Source organism: Tinamus guttatus, unplaced genomic scaffold (assembly GCF_059628265.1).
Source record: "Tinamus guttatus ecotype Peru unplaced genomic scaffold, ASM5962826v1 Tinamus_guttatus_pri_ptg000546l, whole genome shotgun sequence".
NCBI classification, from domain to species: domain Eukaryota; kingdom Metazoa; phylum Chordata; class Aves; order Tinamiformes; family Tinamidae; genus Tinamus; species Tinamus guttatus.
The window spans coordinates 1,255,030-1,278,111 of record NW_028289080.1 but is presented as its reverse complement, the minus strand read 5'-3'; the positions used below and the strand labels follow the sequence as shown (position 1 = coordinate 1,278,111).

Sequence of the window (23,082 nt, the reverse complement as noted above, 5' to 3'; positions counted from 1 at the left end):
TCCCACTTCCCTTATGTAAGGGAATGGGGATTAATTAAAGGTACTTAGGACTGAGCTAAGTTACACTGAGCTGCTATGTTACAAGTTCTTATTTGGACTGCAGCAGAACTGTGCTGCACAGGATATGATCCTGAATGAGCTGTTACTATGGGCAGTGGAGCTGAACCAGGATTATGTATCTTGTCTCTTCTCTAGTCTTCTCTCCTCACTCAAGCTAGGAGAGAACATGTGAGGCATGACTCTTAGGCTTCCTTGAGTCCACATGAGGAGTAACGTATATACGTAAATGAGGCACTTAGGAGCATGGTTTAGTAGGCATGGTGTTGAAGGGTTTATGGTTGGACTCAATGATCTTAAAGGTCTTTTCCAACCATAATGATTCTATGTATGTTGTCTGTTTGCTTTGTGTGTTGTTTGTTTGTTTTCTCTCCAGGTGACTTTTCCTGTATTAGGGTACTGCAACTGTCTCCTGACATCCGTGCCCATCGCAAAGCGCAAGCATCAATGGCTTCCCTGAGTCATCTGGAGGTCCTTAACATAGATACCACTTGTGCCATTTGTCTTGACCACCTGCAGGACCCTGTTATGATTCCTTGTGGCCACAGCTTTTGTAGAGCCTGTATCACCCAATACTGGAAGCCAGTGACTAAAGACTTTAGCTGCCCAACGTGTCGGCATGTTTGTGTTCAACAAATCATGTACCCCAACCGGCAGCTGGCCAGCATAGTAGAGACAGCCAGGCAGTTGCCTTTTGTCAAGGAAAAGATGCAGAATGAGAAGATCTGCTACAAGCATCATGAGGTCATCAATCTCTTCTGCAAGGAGGACCAGGAAGCCATGTGTGTTGTGTGTGCAGTCTCCCATGGCCATCTCTATCATACAGTAGGGCCCCTAGATGAAGTCCTCAAAAACTACAAGGTAAGCAAATGGGATCTTCCAGAAGTACTGCTAGAAAGTATTTCCTTTACAGGGTTTGAGATACTTGATGTTCCACTCCAGCATTTAAACTTCTAACCATCTCATCATAAATAAGGAAGTAGGGTAGTTCAGACCTATCAATACTTGTTAAAACACAGGAATGCAGCAGAAAGGTCTGGGAACAAGTACTGCATTTCCAGTTTGACTTTGGCAGCAAATATCTCAAAAGGGTGATAGTTGACTACCTTCATGATCACAGGCCTTGGTCCTTATAGGGAACTTTAACCATCCCAATATCTTCTGGAAAGACAACAAGAAGACAGTCCAGGAAGTTCCTGCAGAATATTGCAGGTAATTTCTTGAGGCAGGTGGTAAATGAACCAATGAGGAGAGGAATGTTGCTGGACCTGCGCTAACAAACAGAGATGATCTGGTTGGAAAGAGGAAGATTGAGGGCAGTCTTGGTTGCAGTGACCATGAGATGTTGGAATTCAAGATCCTCTGAAGAAGCAGCTGGGCAAGAAGTAGGATTGTGCCCTGGATTTTGAGAGCGCCTACTTTGACCTCTTCAGGGACTTACTTGGAGGAATCCCCTTGGCCAGGGCCCTAGAAGGAAAGGAGGTCCAGGAGAACTGACTGATATTCAAGGATTGGGACACCTCTGCAAGAAAGAAGTCAAGCAAAGGGGATAGGAGACCTGCGTGGATGGGCAAGGAGCTCTTGGGAAAACTTACACAGAAGAAGAAAGCATATATAATGTGGAAGAATGGACAGACCACTTGGGAGGAATACAGGAACATTGTTAGAGAATGCAGGGATGCGGTGAGGACAGTCAAGGCCCATTTGAATTAAATTTAGCAAGAAATGTCAAGGACACCAAGAAGGGCTTCTACAAATACAGCAGAGGCAAAAAGAAGACTGGGGAAAATGTGGGCCTGCCGCTGAATGAGGCGGATGCCTTTGTGTTGGAGGATACAGAGAAGGTAGAGTTACTAAATTCTGCCTTTACTTCAGCCTTTCATGCTAAGGCTAACCCCCGTGAACTACAGAGTCTGAAGATGACAGAAAATCTGGAGAGAGGAAGACTTTCCCCCGGTTGAGGAGGATTGGATTAGAGGTTATCTAGGCAAAGTAGACACCCACAAATCTATAGGCCGCAATGGGAAGCACCTGTAGGTGCTGAGGGAACTAGCAGGCATTACTGCTCAGCTACTCTATCATCTTTGAGAGGTCACAAAGAACAGGAGAGGTGCTGGAGAACTGGAAGAAAACCAACATCACTCTAGCCTTCATAAAGGGCAAGGAGGAGGAGCCAGGAAACTACAGGCTAGTCAGCCTCACCTCCATCCCTGAAAAGGTGATGGATCAGCTCATTCTGGAGACCATCTCTAGGCATGTCAAGGAAAAGGTGACCAGGAGTAGTCAGTATGGGTTTACTGAGGAAAGTCATGTTTAACTAATCTGATAGCCTTCTACAATGGGATGACTGGATGGATGGATGAGGGGGAGAGCAGTGGGTGTTGTCTGTCTTGACTTCAGCAAGGCTTTTGACACCATTTCCTATAGCATCCTCATAGGGAAGCTCAGGAAGTGTGGGTTAGATCAGTGGACAGTGATATGTATCAAGAGGGTCAGTACTGGTCCAGTGCTACTCAACTTATTCATCAATGACTTAGATGAGGGGACAGAGTGCACCATCAGCAAGCTTGTGGATGATATAAATAAATAATGGGTGGAGCAGCTGACACACCAGAATGCTGTGGTGGTATTCAGAGGGACCTGGACAGGTTGGAGGGCTGGGTGGAGGGGGACCTCATGAGGCTCAGCAAAGGCAAGTTCATGGTCCTGCACCTGGGGAGGAATAAGCACCAGTACAGACTAGAGGTTGACCTGCTGTAAAGAAGCTCTATGGAGAGGGATTGGGGAGTTATGGTTGAAAACAAGTTAACCATGAGTCAGCAATGTGCCCTTGTAGCCCAGAAGGCCAATGGCATCATGGCCTGCATTAGGAGTGTTGCCCACAGGTTGAGGGAGGTGATCCTGCCCCTGTACTCGGCTCGGGTGAGGCCACGCCTGGAATACTGTGAAGTACTGGGCCCTCCAGTACAAGAGGGATGTAGAACTTCTGACCAGTGTTTCATTTCTACGGTCCAGTGATGAAACTAGAATCTCTTGGTTACTTCAAGCAGGAACCGGAACTAAGGCAGCTGTATGAATATATGTGGGAATATATTGGTATAGGTATATTTCCATGTATATTCGTTGACAGCTTGAGATGACATCATACAAAATTGTGGTAGATTCAGACACTAGAAACATGTTACTGCTCAATGCTTCTCCAGCTTGAAGCTGAAGAAACATTCCAGCAGCAGTGTGATATGTGGTTCGCCCTCTGAGGATTCCTAAACTAATTGAGTTAGCTTTGTTGGTGACTAGAATTCCGTTTGACAAATGTACCTATTCATTTCACCCTACAGTAGCTGCATGGTCAGTTGATTAGTTTTCTAGAATACTCCTGTAATTATACTGGGAATTCAGGCATAGCCAATTCATGTAAATTTATACGTCTTAATTCTGGACAGAATCCCAACAATGGCATCTGCACAAGTTATATCCAAAATGTTGGATGCATTTTTCAGGTCCATTTTTAGGAATCACAGCTTAGGATTCAGTTTTGGTCATTTTCAGAGCAGTGTTAGAGCAAAATTTCCAATGTTCCACTGAGTAATTCCTGCTGTTCCTGAGGCTTGAGTCAGAAATCTCTTTGATTCAGACATATAGCAGGTTACCTGGTCATTGACTTCCTAGGTTTAAAAAAAAAAAAAAAAAAAAAAAAAAAACTGTATAACTGTCTTACTTTGACTCCTTGTCTGTACTTTTAGCTGCTGTTCAGAAGCTAAAATTTGTGGGCAGAGGTATATTGTAACTTGTATTGCTGCTGTACGCACAGATGTTCAGAACTGTGTTAACTTGAAAAAGTAGTACCTGATGCAGGCTATTCAGTCTGAATAGCTGAAGGATTACTGGAATCCATAACTGACACCCCATGACAGCAAACTGCATGAAGTGACATGTTAGATAAATTGGAATATCATTCTCTAATGGTATAATCCAAGCTTTATAATCCAAGGGTTGGTTTAGCATCAGATCCTTTGGACTGTTTTGTCTGAGTAGAATCTCTTGCCCTTCCTTCCCCAGGAGAAGCTACAATCTTGCTTGGAGGACCTGGGCAGGAAAGCAAAGGATTTGAAAGAGCATATATCCATGGAGGAGAAGAAGCCCAAGGAGTTGAGAGTAAGCAGAGTGAAGAAGGGGAAGAGCTCAGAGGAGTGGGGTAGAAACATTTTCAGCAGGCCCATCCAGCTGGCATGAACTGGAGTGGTGGGGTTGGTTAAGAAAAGTTGACAAGAGGGGCTTTTTCTTTCCCTGAGGGTGTTGACTCGGGTCAGTACACAGCTGTGAGATGCTCTATAATCTCCCAGTGAATTCTCTCCCTGATAGGAGTTAGTGCGCAGTTGTCATAAGCGCATCACCTGTGACTTTGAAGAACTACGGTCCTTCCTGGAGCAAGAGAAAGACCAGCAGTTGCATTGCCTGAGAGCAGAAGAGACCGAGATCTTGGGGAGGCTGAAGACCACCAGAGCGCATCTCTCAGAGCAGTGCTGCTCTCTCAACACCCTCATAGTGGACATGGAGAGATGCCTGGAGTCCAGAGCAGGAGTGCTCAAGGTCTGTATGATGGCACTTTCTTATCATCAGTGTGTGGATCACACATTTCAAAGAAGCTCCGATTGTAGTTCCTTTTTCTGGGTATTGAAGCTGTACCTTGCATTTTTAGAGGTAACAATCTGTATGGCTCAACCAGGAGCCCTGAATCTCCCTGTTTAATATGTTCCATGTGGTATAGCTGATACCAAAACGACTTTGATCTTTCTTGGTGAGGAAAAAGCTGAGTTTTAATGTGGTCATGGTAAAGCAAGACTTTATATGCAAGGGCTAAAAATGTAAGGTATGCATCATCATCTAGATAAGTCACACCCAGATGCTGCCTTTCTTTCCATTCCTCAACAGAATAATTGGCAAAATTAATGACTTCTGGGTTAGAAAAAACCCAGGACTAAAGGTATGAGGATTTCTGGAAATGCAGGCACACCCTAAAATATGTAGGTTGATGGGAGGCTTCTTTGGTGCAATTTTACTTACTGCCTTTCCTCCTCTTTTCTAGGACATGCAAAGTGTCTTGCAGAGGTGAGGTGTCCTTCTAATCTATTTGGGAGTGGGGGAGGAGATGAGATAGGGAAGAAGCCATTAGTAGTTGAAGATGCAGTTGCGTGGTAGGAGTGCTCATTCCTCTGGAGTTAATATGCCATTATTTCGGTGTGTTGTTAGGAGACTGCCTGCATTGCACTATAACAGAATGATACACCTGGAAAACAAAACCCGCAATACTTGCGTTCTCATCTGTCCTTTACCTTTTCTCAGACCAAGATAATTATACAGACTCTGGGCCTAATCTGCATTGTCAGCTTCTTTCCCTTAAAATTTTCCTGTTGTATTTTCTCAGGGAGCATATAGACTTTCAGTAAGCTTCCACCATTTCAGTCTTAGCAGAGCAATAATTCCTAGAAGCAACTGTTGTGTTTTGTATTAGGGAATGGTGTCTTCTAGACATGGTTTGAAGGGGAAAAAAAAAAAAAGAAAAAAAGAAAAAAAAAAAACACTTTCTAGGTAAGGTCCCTTTTTTTCCTCCCCTAGGTATGAAACTTTTAAGAATCTGGAGTTGCCTTCTGTCTCTGTTGAACTGAAGAGGTCAATGGCCTATTTCCCTAGGCCATTATTTCACCTTAAGAAAATGCTGAAGAAGTACACAGGTAATTAAGTTATATAGAGGAGAACTAGGTTATATATAGTTATATAGAGGAGAACTAGAACTATATAGAGGAGAACTGGGACTTGAGTTCAGTCCTTGGCTCCAAAAAGTGTCTTCTGTTTAGCAGTGAATTCATCTGTATGCCCAGGCCTGGCATTTAACATGTTGAAGTGACTAAACTTGACTGCTCTTTCAAATGGTTGTCTTGTTGGTCACCCCAATAAATGGGCTTGAAGATTCATTTGTGGGCCTCTCTGTGGAGAAATTCTGTTATATTAGTACATGTGCTCAAGAGTACCCCTGTTACTTTGCCTAAGAGCAGAAGGGACCTCTGATCCCAGTGTTGTTGGTAGAGTGGAGCTGCAGGGGTGAAGTATAGCCTAGTGTAGACTAGCAAAGGAAGGTAACTGGAAGGTAACTTCAGGAGAAAGGGAGCATAGCATAGAGCTAAGATGGTTTGGGGTAGGGACTCTGAGAAGGCAACTCGAACCTGTGGTATGGGGAGGATATGGGGTGTGGAGGTCTCACAGATCCCCAGCTGCCTTGTGAATGGACAAACGGCTGTGTAATTGCTCTTCTCCAGTTGATTTTTTTTCTGGGGTGAGGTGTGAGAATCCATGTCTCCCTCCCCCTTGGTTTTCCTTGCTTTCTCATATATGGTCTCTGCTCTGCCACAGGAGATGTGACTCTGGACCCTCAGACAGCTCATCCCAATTTGGTACTCTCGGAGAATCTGAAGAGTGTTTATTTCATTGACATCCCCCAGGAGCTGCCACACAGTTCTCGGCGTTTCACTACATACCCCTGTGTGCTGGGATCATCTTCCTACTCTTCTGGCCGCCACTATTGGGAGGTTGAAGTAGGGAACAAAACCCACTGGGCTCTGGGTGTTTGTTATGAGTCTGCTAGTTCCAATGTACAAGACCCCAAGCAGGAGTTGGGCTATTGGAGGGTGCGTCTATGGAATGAACAATATGTGGCCATGACCACCCCCTTTACCCCACTGCTGCTTAATGTTAAACCAAAGCGTGTTGGAATCTTTCTTGACTATGAAGCTGGAAAAGTCTCCTTTTATAACATGACTAACTGTTCTCATATCTACACTTTTGATGTCATCTTTGCTGAGGCAGTCTGTCCCCTCTTCTATCCAGGTGTATGCATAGGTGATATTAATGCCGACCCACTGAGTATATGTGAACCCTCAGACTGGTACTAATCATTTGTTGCTCCTCTCCTAATAGATAGAATATGCAATAGACAAAATGCTGATGGGGTGTCAAAAAGGAAATGCTTCCAGAGCAAGCCTCTGGTCCAAATCCTATTTTCAGCAACAAGAAGCCCTGGATTTACAGGGAAACTAAGTATACTTCCTTCTCCCCATGTTAGACCTCTGCAGCTCTTCATAATTTGTAGTAATTTCTTGAACCTTGTAGAGCAGTTAAAATAATCCTAGAAGGGTATTCAAGTCTACGTTGCTTTTTATGTGTACATTTTTAAATTCCAGAATAATTGGCATTATTATGTTGATGAATGTCTTATGATTTGCCAGATGGCTTTGAAATAAATGACTATTTTGGGAAAGTAGTTCCTGCTGTCAAAGTTCATAGAATCACAAGAAATATTACAGAAACATCTACCTGTTCTGCTCTTAATAGGCAATTCTTTTCCTGTTTTGCAGTATAAGATGTCTGGTCTTTTTGGCTATTTTCAGAAATAAAACATGACTGACATGTCTAACTTTTCTGGACCAGAATCTAGGGACCAAATTAGATACCTTGGGTCATCTTGTCTGTCATAAAACTTGTATTTAGGGAACTGAGTCCCACATTACTGTAGGTCGGAACACTGAACTCTCTGGGAAGCGTCAAAAGTTTGACATGGAATAACTATTGCTTTCCTGGAGAAAGTTTTATGTAGGTTGTTTGAACAGTGGTCACCAACTGACTTGTAGAGCAGTTATCTGCCAGACTTTTCTGCTGTGACATCTTAGTACACTCACTATCATTCAAACTCATGAGAAGAGCAAAATAGTCTTTTGATTTTTATCCCTAATGGCCTAAATTATTGGTAATACAGACACGGTCCCTTCAACAGCAAGGATTTAGTATCATGGGATAGTGACCTTAGTTATCTTTATATTGTCAGAAGGCAGACAACTGTGGTGGAAGACGAGTACGAAAAAAGTGTGCCTGCTGTCAACTTAGATTTTGCAGAAGAAATTAAATGAATATGATCTGAAAGGCAGTAGCTGAAGTATTTCCTTAAAGCCATCAAGTTAAGCTTGACAAAATTTAGGCTCTTGTTTAAAATGCAAACTGTTTCAAGTGTGAGGAGAAATATTTGAAAGAGTATCTGGAATGCATGCACTTTGGGACAAGGTGAGAGCTATGTAACTTACATAACCTACATGGGTTAGGATTGGTGGGGAAACTAGCCTGGGTGACCATGTAATAGGGGTCTGCTGTAGATAATGCTGCTTCTCTTTGGGCAGAAGAAATAGATGAGGTATGCTTCAGAGAAATTAAATAAACTTTATTTTCACAGGCCTTCAAACACCCTGATATTGGCTGGATGGGCTACAGAATAGGGCACAAGCTATGCAGGGAATTTTTGGTGTGCATTGATTCCAACTTTTTAACACAACTGATCAAGAAACTGAGGAAATGAGGTACTTTGGATATCATGCATACAAACAAGGAAGAACTGGTTGGAGATAAGGAAGTGAGGCATAGGCTTAGCTGCAGTGATCACAAAATGGTAAAAATCAGGATCCAGTGAGGAGGGCAAAAAGCAAAGTCATAATTCTGTGTTTGGAGAGCAGAATTTAGTCTGCCCAAGAAGAATCTTATGATGTGGTCCTGGAAGGAAGAGGGGTCCAAGAGGCTGTAGGACTTGGCTCCACCATTTTTTTCAATGTTTCAGAAAATCCACCACCATCTTAAGTCTCACCTTCTATGGCCTGAAGCTCCAAGAGGAGGAGGCTCACTAAGAAGCACTGAAAGATCACACCTCTTCCTAGATACTGAAGCACCTATGTGCGAAGGTGATTGGTGCCCACCAACCGCAGCAGAATGACACAGCAGAATTGTTGCCATAAAACACAGCCATTCAAGAACCTGCATGTGCAACCCCACAACCGACTACTGAGGATCATCAACGAGGGACCCACGGGACTCTGTGGGATCCAGGGTGGTGGCTATTGCTACTTTTGCTTTCCTCATTTCTGCTTATTTTCTCGCTCTTCTCTGTTTCCCCTCTCTTTCTCACTCCTTGTGCCAGGCTGTTACCCTCAGGAGTTGTGACCAATAAAAAGTACATATTTGGTTGACCATTACCGTGCCTCCATTGTGCCTTGTCCAAGCTCAAGGATCATGGATCTGTTCTCCTTTTTTTTATCAGTCAGGGAGGGGGTACTCTATCTGCAGGCGGATAGAGCACACCATCAAAACTATAAGTGGGCTCCAACTGGGGCTGACTGCATTGCGTTAACAAAAACTGAAGCGGAACCTCACAGATGGTGATTCATTTCATTGTTGGATAATTAACTTAGTATAAAGATGATAGTAATTATTAAATAGGGTGGATACAAATAAAAGTTAAACAAGAAAGCATGTATGTTAAACAAAAGTTTTAAAGTCTTTTTTGTCATTGACCTTCTATTCCAATCCAATCCATCCAATCCATCAGGATTTTTAAGTGGTTGGTCTAATGTCCTACACCAAACCACAGAGAGAAAACAAAAATATGCTACATCACATGCTGAAACATGTCCTTTATGTCCTTTCCAGCTATGATTTAGTTGCCAAAGGTTCAAAAAAAGACTTCTTTCCTTAGTCTAATTGCTCTTAAAGAACTGCATGAGGGAGAGGGGAGGAATAAGAAATGTTTCTTGCATCTCTGAATTTTACATTTTCTTGTATAAACCCACAAGGTTTTCAGGGTGGTACAGTATAGCTGCATGTCTGTATGCTGCTCTTAGTTGGACTATGATACCTAAAAAAAAAAGCTCTTTCCAAAAAAAAAAAAAAGTCTTCTAGATCAAGTATTCCAGAAACTATCCATGCTAAATCCAACAGAAGCAGCAATGACCAAACCCAAATCAAGCAAAAAGAAGCTAATCTCTACAGCTTCTAAAGGCCTTGGCCTCTGTTCCCAGCAGAGCTATGGTCACACTTTTTTTTAACCTATTGCACCGGATTTCTGTGATAGCGTTGTGCAGTCCCACTCTCAGACAATGTTTGATATATAGTTCAAATGTACCTGCATATCATTTTGATTAGGATAAAAAAAAAAGTCTTCTAAAGCCTTTATTTGCTGTGAAATAGTTTGCAGCCAAAGCAATGACACAGGTATCATTCAAAAATATTACTAAACCAAGTTCCAAACCTTTTCCAACAGCTCAATCTTAAATGCTTTAAAGAAACTTATTTTCAGAATATCCCTTATACTTCTTCAACCTTTCTTTCTTTTGAAGAGCCTTATGCAGGTTTTCCACCTGAAATAATATGCATTTTGAAAATCTTGATCAATGAAAAAAGATATGCTTGTCTAATGCCCAGCTGTCTGCTTAATTTTCCATCTCCGAAGCAAAGATACAGATATTCATGGTCATTAACTTACCTGTAGCTTTTAGAAAAATCTGAACTCTCTTTTTCAGGCTATGAGTGCAGAAAATATTTCCATATTATTCAGACAGTGCTGGATCACAATTAGTAAGAGATTCCTTCCATTTATATAGGTAGTAAACATTGTCAATGACTGCACAATCAGTTCAGTATCAGAAGCAGTCATCCCATTGCCTCAGTTTGTTGATGATTATTACATTGGCATGACCATTCTGAAAAGGGTAAGAAAGGGTATTCCAGCTGCCAATACAAACTATTTTTTTCAAAAAACTCTGCAAGCATAGTATGGCTCACCTTCAAATGGTTCAGTTCTATACTCCTGTTTGCCATTTCAAAATGGGTTAGCCATGTGAAAACTATTAACGAGGAGCCACTCCAAACTGTGACCTGTAGTTGTCCTGGGAGTAGAGAGGGAAGGGAAAGAGATAGACAGATATAGATGTGGTTCTGCATTACTTACATAGTGGTAGTCATACCAAATCTGTTCCGAAGACAATGCCCTACTATTTTTTACTTAACTGCATATGTAGGAATTCCCTATTTTGGGGAAATACATACCCATGTATGGTTCCAATGCTTTTTTTCAGTTAATAGAAAAGTTATTAGGATGTTTCAGTTCATCTGCCATATGAGAAATATTTACTTTGGGATGAGATGAATGCCAATTTCTTGATTTCTGTACACCTGCTGCACAGAGAACTGCATATAAAGCCTTGGTACAGACGCAAATGCCTTTGGACAGTAATAGACAATCACACTATTTTTAAAGCTGTTGAAATATACTTTTTAAAAGAGCAGAAAACATAAACCCATTGTCAATATGACCCACAGCTGAGGGTGAACAAAACTTCAAATATTTTCATGCTTTGGCTGATTTACTATTAGAAATGAACATTCATCGGCAATGAGAGCTGAGCTCCAGCAGGATACAATCATTAGCTTAGCCTTTATAGAAAGACAGAAACCACAGTAAAAGGCCACTAAGAAACACATCCTTGACATTTATTTTCAGGACAGAGCAATGTGAAAACAATGAAGCCATGTCAGTTATACTTCAGCACTATGGCTGGAATACTATGCCATAGTGCTTTAACAAACCTGAAGTCCATCTCTAGCCATGAGCTTTTTATCATCCCAGCAGAGAGACATAGTTAAGATCTACCCAGATTTATAGCACACACAGGAGTCTGCACAGCACTCTCCTTTTAACGGAGTGAGTCCAGTCAAGGATCATGAAATGATTTTCTTACAAGGGAAAGCAGAGGACTGTTCAGCCTAGAGAAAAGAAGGGTCATGGCAGGGCATCTTATTGATGTTTATAAATATCTGTTGGAAACGTGCAAAGAAGATGGAGTCAGATTCTTCTCAGTGGTGCCCAGTGACAGGAAAAAAAGGCAATCGGCACAAACTAAAACTCAGGGAATTCCATTTGAACCAGAGAAACTTCTCTGCAAGGATGATTGAACACTAGGTCAGGTTGTCCAAAGAGGGTTCAGAGCCTCTGTCATTAGAGATATTCAGCACCCAACTGAACATGGTCCTGAGCATCCTGCCCTAGCTGCCCCTACTTGAGTGATGGACCAGACATTTTCCAGGGCTCTCTTCCAACTTCAACTGTTTTGTGATTCTTTATGCACCCATTTCCACAGTTTTGTCAGCCACATCTTCACTTCTGCCTGGAAGGAAACACTGTTGCTTTAATGGGCTTGTCCTGACCTAAAGCACACTCTGTAAACCTACCTTCAGTACTGGCAACATTGAGAAAGACTCAGGCATACCCGTGAAATGTTCACCGAATCCTTGTGATTGTCAAGTCTTCCTGCCTCTGCACAGGACAGAAAAGCAGTCTTAGAAGAGTAGCTTATTTGTAGACTTCAGCACAGTTCACATCTCAGTTTATGGGAGCTGATTTCCAGCCTCGCAGACCAGTTTTGAGATGCATGGTGGAAACCTGCATGTTCACGCTGGTGTGACCTGCATGTGATCTTGTGTTCACACTGCAGATATTGCAGCTGTATTCTTGGCATGCCTGGTGAAAACATGCCCAGATTTCTGACCTTTAGTAATGTCAAAGGAGCTTTTCTTCCAGTGACTCTTACACAAAAGATCTGTTCCTTCATAGGAGTAATATGGTCAAAAAAGTACCCCCAGTCCTATAAACTGCTTTAGTACAGAAGAATATATATCTTTGTGTGCTATAGGATCTCTTCCTGTCATTCACTCTCTGTAAGGCTGTGTATCTAAGTTTCCTCTGTGCTCAGTGGAGGAAAAACTACCAGCTTATCAACTTCTATGGAAATGAGGTTAGTCATGCCATCAGGTTGACCTCCTAGAGGTGCACACCTTTTAACTGTAAAGGAAGCACAGGAAAGGATTTTTGAGCTTGGCATCTAAGTTTTTATATGACTAAGGTTAGAGGACATGAATCCACCACCTGACAGGGAGAAATCATGAAGTGCAGGACCTACCTAATTGCTTCGTGTCCAGTGGAGACAGCTGGGAGAGATCTTCTCATCTCGTTAAAGCAGTTCTAGCCTGTCTGATCATTCTTCTTAGGGTACTTTTAACTTCTTTATTCCTCAGACTGTAGATCATGGGGTTTAACAGGGGAGTGAAGATCCCATAGAGCATGGAAACGATCCTGTCCTGATTGGGTGAATAGCTGGAGGAAGTCCGTGCATATGTGCAAATGGTGGCCCCATAGAAAAGGCATACCACTGTCAAGTGAGAACCGCAAGTGGAGAAAGCTTTGTGCCTGCTCTCAGCAGAGTTCGTGCACAGAATAGTCAAGAGGATATAGACGTATGAGATCAGTGTGACCAGAAAGGCACCACTTCCAAGGACCCCAGCAACGGTGAGAATTACCAGTTCACTGACGTAAGTAGGAGAGCAGGAGAGGGCCAGCAATGGGGGAATATCACAGTAGTATTGGTCAACTTTATTAGAATCACAGAAAAAGAGTATAAAAATGAAAGATGTGTGCAACAGAGAATTAAAAAATCCTGCTATCCATGTACCAATGGCCAGGTGAGCACACAGTTTCATATTCACGATATTCATGTACTGCAACGGATAACATATTGCAACGTAACGGTCATATGCCATCACAGCCAGGAGAAAAATCTCTGTGCCCACAACATCAATGAGGAAGAACAACTGGACCATGCAGCCAGTGAATGAGATCACCTTGTTCTCAAACAGCAAGGCCTCCAGCATCTTTGGTACAGTTATAGTGGGGCATAAGATATCCAGAAGAGAGAGGTTGCAAAGAAAGAAGTACATTGGGTTGTGCAGGCGAGTATTTGTGCTAATGGCAACAAGGATTGTGATGTTGCCTGCCAGCGTGGCCAAATAGATGATCAAAAACAGCACAAAGAGAAGAAAACGTACCTGTGGAGCATCAGAAAGACCTACCAGAATAAATTCAGATACTGCTGATACATTGATCCTGTCTATCTTGCCTTTCATTGCAGAAATGATTTCAAAGATATACCTGGAACAAAGAAGTGGTAACTTTGTCAAAATTACATCCCTCTTTCAATAAGCCTGACTTTTTTGTGTCTGTTTAGTAGTTCAAAAACACTTGAAAGTTTACTTCACTTCACTCAAAAATCTAAACTTTACTCAGATATATCTAATGTAATAAGCAAAAAAATAATCATCAAGTGTACAGTGATTAATCAAAAAGGTTTACTTCATTGTGTGCAATTCATCTTCTCAAAGTTTGGAAAGGTGAAGAGTTGAAGACAATTTTATCTCATCTCCATCCACCATCTCTCTCTCTAAGGTATTTACAGATATGTTCTTTCTGTTTGTGTTAAATATATGTCCTAGCCCAGGGGTCTCCAGTAAGAATGTTAGGAGTAGTCAGAGATAAGGTTAATCTTGCCTCCATTCAAATGAGTAGAGTGAAAGCAGAGGTGAATTAATCAGAGGATTCAACTTCAGCCTTTAGAAGAGAAATCGAAGGGAAAAATCTATTTACAAACTTCACCTGCTTAATGGGAGGTTGTAAAAATGAAATCAGACTCTTTAGAGATGCATAGAGAAAGGACAAGAGGCAACAGAAACAAGCTACAAGGGAAATTCCAACTAGAAATAAGAAACATTAAATTCAGAAGAGTGCTACACCTGTGGAGGAAGTACCCAGAGAAATGATGGCCTCTTCATCTTTGGAGTTGTTCCAAACTTAGATAGAAAAGGCCCTGAGCAACCCGGTATGGCTTTGAAAGCAGCCTTACTCTGAGCAGGGTGAGTGCAATACAAACCTCTAGAAGTCCTTTCAACCTAAATTATTTAGCGATGCTACTATTGTCAAAGGACAAAATATTGTCTCTAGATGAAACTAGGGACTATTTTTTTAGGTGAAGTAATTCTTGTACAGAGGAATTCCACCCTCACTAGTTACTGGAAGGTGTGGTATACACAGAATGCATTTTGTTTTTTCAGCTTTATCTGATAAGATTTAAAAAACACAATATAATCTAGTGTCTGGTAAAAGAATTCTATATCTAAATTTACAAATTTTGTGCTGTAGACTTTCATAACAGCATTATTACTTTTAGGATCTACTCAGAAATTTATATTTTTCCCCCTCTCCCAATGCATAGAAGTCTAGGCAGACTTGGCATTGATGGATCTTTCCAAATACCTTGCACTACTGCATTAAACAATAACTCAGTACTTGCAGGAATGGCTTGCATGCTGGTTCCATAACAAGAGCTAGCAAGAATATTCTAGCTGAATCTTGTGCAGGAAATTCTTTACTGTCAACCAGTATAGCAATTCGTGAGCAGCAAAATCATTTGCACTCTCCAGCAACACCCAAGGAACACAGGGGAAAAAATTCACAACCTTATTTTCAAATCTGGATCACAATGATTATATGGTATAAATAAATACTACATTGTTCCTTGTAAGAGATAAAAATAAACAACATAAAATACATAATTATGAAACCAAATCTAAAACAACCTCATCTCTTGCCTCATTCTCATAGAAGCTCATTTCCAACTTGAAAGGGCTAAGGTCATACCTTAAAATATCATTAGAAATGTTTCAGTCAGCACTAACACATGGTACTTTAAACCACAGCATCATGTATTCTTAAAACAAAGTTATTGAGGTGAAATACAGTGGAAAATTATCACAGAAACACTCACTGCTACAAGGAGTTCAGCACTGGTAATATACACTGATCAGGAAATGTGACTGTCCTTTTTTTTCCATATCTGAAAGGAATATCTTCATATGACAGAAAAGCTATTTCAATAGTGACTTAGGAAGCACCAGTCTGTTAAGCAAGTGGTCAGTCCAGTTTTGGCACCTAGGTATATTCATGCAGACATCCATAAACATGGGCAAAATCGCTTGCTTGATTGTGAGAGAAAATGTCTTCATATTTTAATGAGGTTCCATAAATATTGCTGAGGAGAGTATCTGGGGAGGACTGTCTCTGAGGCATTCTTGGATGCTATCTTTATTGCGTATCGTAGGCTTTTTCAGAATATTCTCAAAAGATCAAGGGAAGCTAGAAATGTGATAAAAATATGTCATCATCCTGAATATTTTGATTACTATGACTTTCATATTCTGGGACTTTCTATAGGTGGTTTGGAACCTGTATCTACTTTCAGGGAAAGGAACATCGTCTTTCTCCTTAGGTCCTACAACTCTGCCTCATGGGCCCTTCCAGGTTACTGAAGTTTTATATCTCAAGAGACTCCATCATTTTAAGTAAGTGACTTGTTTACAGTAAACTACAGGCTTGAGAAGATGCTTCTTTAAACCATTTTTTATTGATGTAAAATCAATGGCTTACACAGATTAGGCCAAAATAAATATGGCATCAACTCCCCATCAAAAGAATATACCTTAAGAAAGGGGAGGGGTAACACACGCATTCAGAACCTTTTTGCAGAGTAAAGGACATACTGTAAATGACTGTTGTGGAAGTGTCATAATGACTTTTCCAGCACAGCTAGCACAGTATCCTCTAAACTCCTTCTGTGCTGATTTTATTATTGGACAAAATCCAATTCTTTCACAGGAACACACTTTTAATTTTGTATAGGCCCTCCTGAAATGACAAAAGGCAAGGCACTTGTGAAATTCATGGACTACTTGTAGTGGATACGTACCCAGGAATAAGAATGAACATAAATTACCAGCACTACTTGGAGAATATTCAAAAACTTTTATTCCAGGAAGCATCCATGCATTTATTTAATTTAATATCACTTTTCCTCTGGCTCCCTCTTGTTGCCTGTTGCAACTTGCAAAGGAATGGACTCCAGTATATTGAATCAAAGACCAAAGTCCCAAGTCAAACACCAAAGTCCCGAGTCAAACACCAAAGTCACTTTATTAAATATCAGATAAAACTTATATAGTGTACTGTTCCAGATGTAGCACCTTATTTGTCTAAAAGAATGTGAAGCACCGTTACCAAATGGATCAGTAATCTAAAAGTTTATGCTGCAACTATCCAACCAGCTTCTTGGTCACATAGCAGCCAGACAGTTGCTTTTACTCCCTGTCTGCTGACCTGCACTGCCATCCTTGAAGCTGGCTGTCTACTAACAAGACATGCCACACTACTGTTCTCAAAACGGGCCTCCACAGTTGCCGTCCAACACTACTATGCAATAACTTTGCAGTATTAACATGAATAATATTGTTTATTAGTCACTCCTAGGATCAAACACAAGTCTACCTTGCCACGTTTGCATAGACCTTCAGCTGGAATAAACTCAAGAGGCCCCGTTCTCTTTCTGTGTACTTAAGTAAGCCCTAGGACCATCAGAAATCAGGTATCCTATGAAGTTTTGAAACAGAGAATGGAGATAATCATTCTGTAATAAAACCTACAAATACCAGAAAGAGAAATAGTGAGCAGTTACATCTCATGTATGCCCAGGAGTAGGACTAGGGCTGTGCACTTCCATTCTTCAAAACCGGCTTAATTAATGCGATATCCGCTAGCTGAGAACTTTCCGAGTTACCCAAAGGCAACTTTTATTTGACAGCCACAAGAGGGCAGTACTTCATACAAAATCTCTGTATGATACATGGCTCCTAAACGCATTGCCTTACAGCTAGTCCAGTAATGCTGTGCTAGTGCTAGCCAAAATAATGAACCTCCTGCCTGTGAGATATTCCCTTTCTGATACTTCTTATCTGAACTCTTACATCTAAATCCTAATGGCTGATAAACCACTCTCGTTACAATGCAATGTTTGGCATGCTGCTAAAATATGTTTCTAGCCATCAGAATGAGGTATGTGGTATAGCTAACGATCTCCTTAAAAAGTACACTTACGAACGGTAGTAGTGTAGTTATATGTGAAAATATAGACAACTTCAAGGAGAGGTTCACATCATGTAGCTTAGAAACCTCTTTTAGACTGGGACACATTGCCCCATCAAGATGAGAGACTCCCATGACTACAGAGAGAGCTTTGGGCTGTTGGCACTCAATGCCACATCTAGTTTTCAGATGTATCATTATAGGTATATTATTAGGGAAATTGTTTGGCTGGAGAAGGGCTTTGTTCACCCCTCTCCAAGCCACACCAGGACTATGTTCCTAGTGTAATGTGATGAAAACAGACTGATTTTGACTAGTAGCGGGAGCTTTTCGGGTCTCCAACTTTTAAAGCTCTCCAACAAAAGATGATCATTATGGTCCCAGCCAATTAGAGACTTAGCTGACTAGACATGAAGAAGAAAATGATCATTTTTTATTTGCATGGCCATCTTTGTTTCAAATATAGAGAAAAAAATGTTCTGAAGTAGTTCTGTTGCAAAAGAATAATCCCTCACTGCATGTGACACTACAGGTATGCTCCATATTCATTGCTAGGCTCCCTCAAAATATTATTTATTCTAAAATTAAATTAAAAATTATGTTTCTAATCAAAACTTTGTCCCATTTTTCCAGATTCTGCAAAGAAGATAGAGTAGCACTTAGAAATCCGCAAAATAGGAAGTCTGGGGCAGCAGAGGGAGACAGTGAAACTTGTGAATTTGCCTTATCTTTGCCTTATCTTTGCCAGGATACTCTCTGCGTTTACTCTCTTTGCTAAGCAGACCTGATTCTTTAGTCAGCTGTGTGCCATCCCAGCAAAAATAGCAGAATTCAAAACCAGATTAGTCCAGGCAATTTTAAAACAGCTCCCCCAGTAGTGCAATGCAGCCAGCTCTATTTGACCCATTGTCTTTATTTAAAATAGATTGGACCACGGTCTCCTTGGTTTTCTTGATACACAAAAAAAAGCATTGTAGAGATCCTGTCACTTTTCACAGGATGCTTTTCCTTTAAGGTAGTCTCTCACCATTGCCAGATTAGAGCAATAATCAAGCCATAACTGTAAAATGAGAGCTGCTAATTTCAAGGAGTGAAAGAATTTGAGATTTTAATGATGCACACTGGAGCCAATTTAAACACTTTCACAAACTTACTTGCCAAGTTGCATCACTGTAATTTGTCAGGCACAAGTTTTTTATTGTACCTTCTGAGACCTTATTAAAATCACCTTAAGTCATTTCCTGGAAAGACAAACTAATTATATTAAATTGCTTGCCTTGAGTCTTTAGACATAGTTTGCTTAAAACTGTGACTTAGAATTTGCATCTGGCTTCCTTGTCAAAGTCAGAGTGACTGTTTCAAATCAATATATGTAATAATCTACATAGTGTTTCCTCATAGAAAAGCAAAGGAAATCACAGTGGTGACATAGCTGCTATTTTCATAATGGATAATTTGCTGAAGCAGCAACAGTAACTTAATTACTGCAATGTGGAAATTTCACAGTTATTAAATTCACAGAAGAAAATCCTATTAGCTTCCCTGTATTCTTCTTCCCCATATACTTTTGCTATCTCCCCAGATATAATACTGAATTTTGCCGCTTCCTCCTTTACCTATGAATGTCGCCTTGTATGTTTTTTCATAATTAAGATGCGCAGGAGAATTATGGCATTTCTTAGTTGTTTTTTTTTAATAGTGCTCTAATATAGCTAAAGAAAATCCAGCAAATAAGATAGCCATATTTAACTTAACTAGAAATATCATCACCAGTGTATACACATTTTTAGCACATGCATATAATGTGCTTTCGCCATCTGGTGGCAAACCATGATCATAGAATACCAGAGTTCAGAAAATTTGGGGAACAGATACATTTGTTTGAGGTTGTTTGGAGAGTTTCCATTTTCCAAAGTTTATTGATAATATTAACCGTAATATATACATCAATGTTTATTGATAATATTATCAGTAATATATATACCTAATTGAGAGAGCTTATATTTTGTAAATGTTGATACTCATTGTTTACTGCTGCTGCTTGTTTTACTGTATTGTCTTGTATTACATTGTTCATTTGCACAATATTGAATTGTATCATACCTGGGTGTTGTGGCAAAATATATCAGAAACGTTCTTTTTAGATAGTTGCCTATGCAGCTAGTCATAGGCTTGAGCAAAAGACTGTTTCAGGGTTATTTTGGTTATAGATGAGCATATAGATTTATCTTACCCAGCTTGAAAAATCTGCAGCAAATTTGAGTCCATTTTACCTCATTAACCTAGCCTTCATTTAAGGTAAAAAAACATCTTGGGCATTGTCCAGCTTTTCTTAGAAAAGGCATGCTCATAACCTGGGATCCACAAACCTTATTTGTAAACTATGATGAACATGAAATGATCAGATTAGGTGAAATTGATTACTTTGGAGATCATATCTCTTACATCATGGAAAGCCAAAGTGCAGATAGCAAGACCTCACATCTTGTACTTCAAATCGCAGAATCCAAATCACTGAGTATAACCTGGTCACTTTCTTATGTATCCTGAAATATCAGAGGTCAGGAAGATATCTGGGCCATATTGCATAAGATCTATTTTTGTAAAAAAAAAAGAAAAAAGAAAAAAGTATTTTTTTCCTAACTCCTATATTGCATAGGGGGATTGCTAGGGAATTCCCTAGTTATACTGCTCAGTGTGAAACATGCATTTTCCTGGCCTTAGAAATAAGTGGTTGAACAATCTGTTTCCCGTCTCTAAATTCTTTGTTATGTAGGGTGGCCATTCATTTTCTTATACCCACTGCTTAATTCTGCTACTCACTGGATTTCAACACAGGAAGAATTGCGTGCTTTCTGAACTGTGAAGTAACCTCTCTCTTCATTTCGGAAGTTCTTGTATGATCCAAGCATAAGTTGCTATGTAATTGCTTATATATATATATATACATATTTTTAAGTAAGGACTGGGTTATTTACCAAATGTCCTTATAGACCTTGTTTCCCAGATGTCTATACACACATACAGATGCTCCGTAGTTAATCTGAGGAAAGCTTTTTAGTATCACGTTATTTTTCACAGTGCCGGGTATTAGCAAGAATGGAATAAAATCAAATATTCACAACATTTTGGAAAGATGTCATTTCTGTTATAAAATCAGAAATAATAGAAATAAAGTCTGTATATATTTAAAACTAGACTTAAATTTAACAAAACACGATTTCTGTACAATGTGGAACTAGAGTGTTACAATCTGGGATTACTAGAATAGCCTCATTTTTACATGTACTTTTTGTGGCTTCTATATCCAATTTATTAATATAATTGATACAGCAGTAGAATAATTTTTAATGTATTTTGGTAAGCAAACAAATTGCAGTTACTTATCTGTGCTTTAATAAAGACATAAGTGAAAATTGATAACTCACTGTTATGAAGGTATATTAAATGTTGCTAGATTCCTAAATAAGAGTTTATTTCTGGGTTCAGTCTTGCATAAAATACCTTGCACCTTCATGCAAGAAAGGTAGGCCTATTTCTTCATTTTAGAAGTAAACAGGTCATTTTCAATTTGCAGATAGACTCATAGAATAATTTAGGTTTCTGGAGGCCATTAAGTCCAACCTCCTTCTCAAATCAGATTCAGTCAGATCAGATTGCTCAGACCCCATCCATACGAATTTTAAATAGCAGCACAGATGGAGATTCCACATATTTGCACCTAATCCAGTTTGATCACTCTCTCTGGGGCAGGAGATGGCAGTGTAACAATCATTTGCCATTGCTATGAGGATGAAGATCTCTGTTCAGCCAAAGAGATGGACCCCAAACAGCTGTGCTACACAGCCCACAAAAAGAGATGGTCATCTTTTCAGCAAGAAAGTCATAAATGAGTTTGGGAGTTGTAACAGTAGAGTAGTTGATGTCTACAAAGAATAAGTAGCTCATGAAGAAGTACATGGGAGAGTCCAGCTGTTGACTGGTCTTCATAGTGATGTTGAGAAGCAGATTTCCAAGAATAATAATGGTATAGAAGACTAAGAATAATATGAAGCATAATTTTGCTCATTTATTATCTTGTGTGAAACCCCAGAAGACAACCTCGGTCACATTGTTTCTATTGTTTCTATTCTCCATATAACTCATGCAGACAGAACCTGAAGCACAGAATAAAGCCACCTGTGATGGCATTAGAAATACAATGTTATCTGTACACATCCATACTGATGACTGACATGTTAAATATTAATATTCCATTTGAACATATTATAGATATATAGTTATAGGTCTATGTGGGAAGACAGAGTAGCAGAGACAGCCCAGCAGCTCCTTCTCAGCCCAGGGTGCACGGTATTTCAACAACCTTCCTAATCATAGAATCATAGAATCCTTAAGGTTGGAAGGGACCTCTAGAGGTCATCTAGTCCAACCCCTCTGCACACGCAGGGTCACTTAAAGCACATGGCAGAGGACTGCGTCCGAGCGGGTTTTGAAGATCTCCAGAGAAGGAGACTCCACAACCTCTCTGGGCAGTCTGTTCCAGTGCTCTGTCACCCTCACTGTTAAAAAAATTTTCCTTAAGTTAATGTGGAACTTTTGGTGCTTCAGTTTCTGGCCATTACCTCTAGTTCTGTTGGTGGCCACCACTGAAAAGAGGCCAGCACCCTCCTCCTCACTGCCTCCCTTGAGGTACTTATATACACTGATCAGATCCCCTCTCAGCCTTCTCTTCTCCAGGCTGAACAGGCCCAGCTCCCTCAGCCTCTCCTCATAGGGCAGATGTTCCAGGCCCGTGATCATCCTTGTGGCCCTGCGCTGGACTCTCTCCACATCCATCTTGTACTGTGGAGCCCAGAACTGGACACAACACTCCAGATACGGCCTCACCAGGGCTGAGTAGAGGGGCAGGATCACCTCCCTCGACCTGCTGGAGACGCTCTTCTTAATGCATCCCAGGATCCCATTGGCCTTCTTGGCCACAAGGGCACACTGCTGCCTCATGGTCAACTTGTCATCCACCATGACACCCAGGTCCCTCTCTGCAGAGCTGCTCTCCAGAAGGTCAGTCCCCAGCCTGTACTGGTGTCTGGGGTTATTCCTCCCCAGGTGCAGGACCTTGCACTTGGCCTTGTTGAATTGCACAAGGTTTTTCACCGCCCAGTTGTCCAGTCTGTCCAGGTCCCTCTGGATGGCAGCACAGCCCTCTAGGGTATCAGCTACTCCTCCCAGTTTGGTATCATCAGCAAACTTGCTGAGGGAGCACTCTGAGCCTTCATCCAGGTCATTGATGAATAAAGTGAACAGGACTGGACCAAGGACTGACCCCAGGGGGACACCACTAGCTACAGGCCTCCAGCTAG

At 40.8% G+C, this 23,082-nt stretch overlaps 2 protein-coding genes across 2 annotated transcripts; one reads left to right on the top strand and one right to left on the bottom strand.

Annotated features, from left to right (window-relative positions):
• The first annotated feature begins 461 nt into the window (after positions 1–461).
• On the top strand, positions 462–7,019 carry TRIM39 (tripartite motif containing 39). The gene is made up of 6 exons (XM_010225927.2): positions 462–918; positions 4,117–4,212; positions 4,420–4,647; positions 5,144–5,166; positions 5,674–5,789; positions 6,466–7,019. Exons 1-6 carry the CDS (start codon positions 505–507, stop codon positions 7,002–7,004), a joined length of 1,416 nt encoding a protein of 471 aa, XP_010224229.2. The 5' UTR covers positions 462–504; the 3' UTR covers positions 7,005–7,019.
• Positions 7,020–12,924: 5,905 nt separating this feature from the next.
• Positions 12,925–13,881, bottom strand: LOC104578371 (olfactory receptor 5V1). The gene has a single exon (XM_010225926.2). The coding sequence runs from the start codon at positions 13,879–13,881 to the stop codon at positions 12,925–12,927; it is 957 nt and encodes a 318-aa protein (XP_010224228.2).
• Positions 13,882–23,082: the final 9,201 nt, after the last annotated feature.